Source organism: Cynara cardunculus (genome assembly GCF_001531365.2).
Source record: "Cynara cardunculus var. scolymus isolate 2C chromosome LG 2, CcrdV1, whole genome shotgun sequence".
NCBI lineage: Eukaryota > Viridiplantae > Streptophyta > Magnoliopsida > Asterales > Asteraceae > Cynara > Cynara cardunculus.
In genome coordinates, this window is record NC_037529.1 from 61830721 (window position 1) to 61834768 (window position 4048).

Sequence of the window (4048 nt, forward strand, 5' to 3'; positions counted from 1 at the left end):
CCTATATATATATAGGGTTGGGTTCACGTGAGACCCACCTGTTTTCGTGAGACCCGTGAGATCACATTTTTACACTTAAACTTCACGGCAAAAACACTTTGAAGGTTAAAAAAAGTCACCTTCACAACATTTTACTGTAAAGTTTCAAGTGTAAAAAGATGGTCTCACGAGTTTCATGAAAACAAGCTAGTCTCACATGATCCAAGTATATATATGTATATATATATATCCTCCTTATTCGTCAAGAAGCAACAACCACGTGCAAGGGTCCAATGATAACAAATATTCTTAAATGTTATTCACGTTATAAGTGGAGACATTAAAGACATGATAGTGAAATTTGTGCCTTACGAATGTGTCTCACATGTTGCACTCTTTTGTGGTTTCATTATCATCCAATGAAACAAGTATGTAGAATCAATTCACGTTTAATTAGGGTGTTATTTAAAATTAAAGTACTTTTGCAGGGAGAAGCATATATATCGTTCATATCTTAAAAACATACTTTTAATTAGAAGGGTAAATTTATTATAAGCTTAATGTTCATCTTCTGCTTCATACTTCTATATACATGTAAGTTTCATAACATCTCAATGTTTGGCTACTAAAATATACATTTTTCAAGCTATAGACAAATCCAACAAACACAAACTGAAATCGAATTAGTTCCCAACCGATCATAAATATATTAGAAATTAGGGAGAATGATTTACTTGATTGATTAAACAAAATACAATCATTTAAATATACAACGGTGTCAAACACTAACAAATAAATGTTACAAAAAGTTGCCGATTACATATATATATATATATATATATATATATATATATATATATATATATATATATTTATTTATTTATTTGTGAAAGAAGATTTAGATAATACATTCACTTAATTGGTAAACGACTTAATGCGAAGGAGTCGCAAGAGGGTTTACCAAAACTTGCTTACTGTGCTTCTTGGGAACAGCAAAAATTAGACCCTTAAACCCAGGCTTAACCTTCTCCACAATCTTGATTATAACCCAGAATAAAGCTCTAGAAATCACCACCATTCCTAATATGATCACCAAATCAATCCACTTTGAGTAACCCATTTCAACCTGCCATTTCTCTCTTAATATATATTCTCCATCCACCACTTTTCGTACTCCCCCTTCGTAATACATAAACTCTTCTCCTTGAAACTCATTCTTGAACAAACCTTGATATGCATACTTGTGAAATGCAACGTAGTACAAAGGATACTTCCAGAAAGGGTGTGGTAAATCATTAGGCAAACGAAAGAATCCGCCACCTAAAATCATTAAACCCTGAATCCCTGCACCTGCTATGATTCCCATTAAGTAATTGGGTACCAGACTCGCCACGATCATCATTAGGCTCTCAACTAGCAACATACAAGAAAAGAGTGTGGATGCGAAGTATGCAAAGTGATCAAATCCTTCACGCAGTCCTGCTAAGTAATATGCTAATACCCCCGGAATCAAGGATACTAATACCAGGTACGGCATTGAAGATAGGGTGTTAGCTATAACGAAAGCACCGGTTGTGTAGTGCCCGTTTAATCTTTCACTTTCGAATACCTTCATGTCCTCCACAAACGATGGAAATCCACCGATGGCCATGAATGTTAAGAAGGTTGCCACAAACATCAGCATCGAGCTTCTAGCCTGCAAGTTTGTACCCCATACGTGAATTAAGATCAATCGTGCATGGTTATATTCATATTTATGTTGAATTGTTAACAGTATATATATTTGAATCAAGTGTTTTCGTCACCTGAATTGAGCTGTAACTTGAGCCGAGATCAAAGAAGATTGTTCCAAGTCCCAAGCATATTGCTATATAGATACCTAGGCGCAGCCAGTAGTAGCCAAGATCACGATGCATGTTGACGAGAGAACGCCTCGTTAGTACAAGACATTGAGTTGAGAAACTAGCATGGTCGTTTTTCTTCTTATCATTTACTTCAAGTCCCTAAAGAAAAGACGTGAAATTATTCATCATGAATGTTGTTGCTACATTAATCCAATCGATCTGTAACTAAACTAGTTAATAGTGATCAATGTATTAATTCTAGCTTACCTTCTTGTAGATTTCAGTAACTGTGTTGTTAACATCTTGGTATGTAGTAGATGACCTATATGAATCTATTAAGGTTTTAATCACTTCCTCGCTAGATTTCCTTCCACATGAACCTTGCTCGATATCCTACAAATTTCAGTTAAGATCTTTGAATTAGACACAATAAATAATAGCTACCCAATTAATTCGTATAGTAAATATGATGAAGTGCCCAGTGCTAATAAGTTAATTACCTCATCAAAATCCTTGTTTATTGATCTAAGAAAGTGATCGGAAGGATTCTGGAAACTGGGGCAAGGGAAGCCATTAAAAGCAAAAAACTGCGTTGAATTAAGGAAGATAAAATTAGTTGATTTTCATGGCTAATTAGAGTTTTGTGAATAGAAAACTGAGTAGAGAAGAACTGAAGATTGTTTTTTAGGCTTGCTTACTTCCTTTGCAGAGCTAGTGTCCCCAAAATAAACTGTTCTTCCAGAAGAAAGTAGGCAAAGATTATGGAAAAGGTCGAACACTTCGCTGCAAGGCTGGTGAATGGATGCGATGATAGTCCTTCCTTGGTGTTCATCAAGCCTTGCGATTCTGCTCATCACGTAGTATGAGGCGGCACTGTCTAGGCCACTTGTTGGTTCGTCAAGGAACAGAAGCTTTGGACGAGTTAGGATCTCGATGCAAATGCTAACTCGTCTCTTTTGGCCTCCACTCAAGCCTTTCGCTCCCCACCCTCCGATCCTCGTGTCCATGGAATCTTGAAGGCCCATTTCTCTTATAGTCATTTCAGCTCTCTCTTTCTTCTCAGCCTTTGACATGGAGTCTGGTAGCTGGAGCAGGGCAGAATAGTAGACGCTTTCTCTGACAGTAAGTGTTGTGATGAGCGTCTCATCTTGAGTCACATAAGCCTATATATATATATATATGTTAAGTTTTTCGAATTTCAGACATTATGTATCCCTTTCTACTTTTATGAATTGCAAATGAAACAGACGATATTATGGCTTACCGATGTTCCATATGCTAGAGTTTTCTTGAATCCATTAACTAGAATATCACCACTTTGCCTTGTATTGGAGTTTAGTCTCCCTGCATGCATTTGTATATATTTATGTATGTATATCATATATGTATAGTAATGCATATTTGCTTGTAGTAAGAAGTTTATACCAGCTAAGGCGTCAAGGAGTGTGGATTTTCCAGAACCTGAAGGACCCATAATAGCTAGGATCTCCCCAGGTCTAGCGTAACCTGTAACCCCCTCAAGTACGGGTCGGGTTTTGCCTTTTCCATCAGGAACTGTAAGCCACAAGTCTTTCCATGTCAAAGACACACCATCGACTTCACCACTACTAGAACTTGTAGGGTTAACAGGTTTATGGTATGGTGGTGCATGGGAGATTGTGATCTCCACCTCCTGGGGATTCTGTTTTTCTAAGTAAGCAGAAGCTTCCATTAGAGAGAGAGAGAGAGAGATAGTAGATATTTCTTTTGCATGTTCCAAAACGGTAGGTTTTTTTTGGTTTATATAAAGGTGAAGTTAAACATGTGTCATGTTTGTAGCCACTTGTTATCATTGTTTTATTTTTTTTATTACACTGGATATCCAACCCGCTATTCGAACCGATTAATTCTAGGTCGAACACCTGCTTTGTAAATGGTCTGAAGTCACCGTATTTGAGCATCCGTGGCCACAAGGGGATTTTTATTTCTCTTTGGACTTGAATTTGGGACCTCCTGGTACTTTTGACTTTTGGAATCAAGTTCAAACCAAGCAAACACCATCCTTATGGTTTATCCTTGTTTTATTTCATTTGTCAAAACTATGCTTTAGAATCAGTAAAATAAAATCTCAAAATAAAAACACACACTCTCTCCATCTTTTTCCATATAAATCTATCCTAAAATTTTTAAATAGGACGATTTATCATTTGATCCTCAAAATAAATATTATATATTTTTTAATATTT

At 36.3% G+C, this 4048-nt stretch overlaps 1 protein-coding gene across 1 annotated transcript; it reads right to left on the bottom strand.

Moving 5' to 3' along the window:
• Window positions 1-910: 910 nt before the first annotated feature.
• LOC112506763 (ABC transporter G family member 11-like) lies at window positions 911-3534 on the bottom strand. Its single transcript, XM_025111019.1, has 7 exons — window positions 3249-3534; window positions 3088-3167; window positions 2522-2986; window positions 2324-2410; window positions 2091-2216; window positions 1785-1982; window positions 911-1675 (listed from the first exon to the last, which is right to left on the bottom strand). The coding sequence occupies exons 1-7, from the start codon at window positions 3532-3534 to the stop codon at window positions 911-913; spliced, it is 2007 nt and encodes a 668-aa protein (XP_024966787.1).
• Between the last annotated feature and the right edge of the window lie 514 nt (window positions 3535-4048).

What these genes read in the sequence shown, in the direction of transcription:
- LOC112506763 (XM_025111019.1), bottom strand. Translation starts at nt 3,534, where the DNA reads ATGGAAGCTTCTGCTTACTTAGAAAAACAGAATCCCCAGGAGGTGGAG. An exon ending in CTCTAGCATATGGAACATCG is followed by an intron (nt 2,987 to 3,087) that starts GTAAGCCATAAT and finishes ATATATATATAG; the next exon opens with GCTTATGTGACTCAAGATGA. An exon ending in CAAGTTACAGCTCAATTCAG is followed by an intron (nt 1,676 to 1,784) that starts GTGACGAAAACA and finishes ACAAACTTGCAG; the next exon opens with GCTAGAAGCTCGATGCTGAT.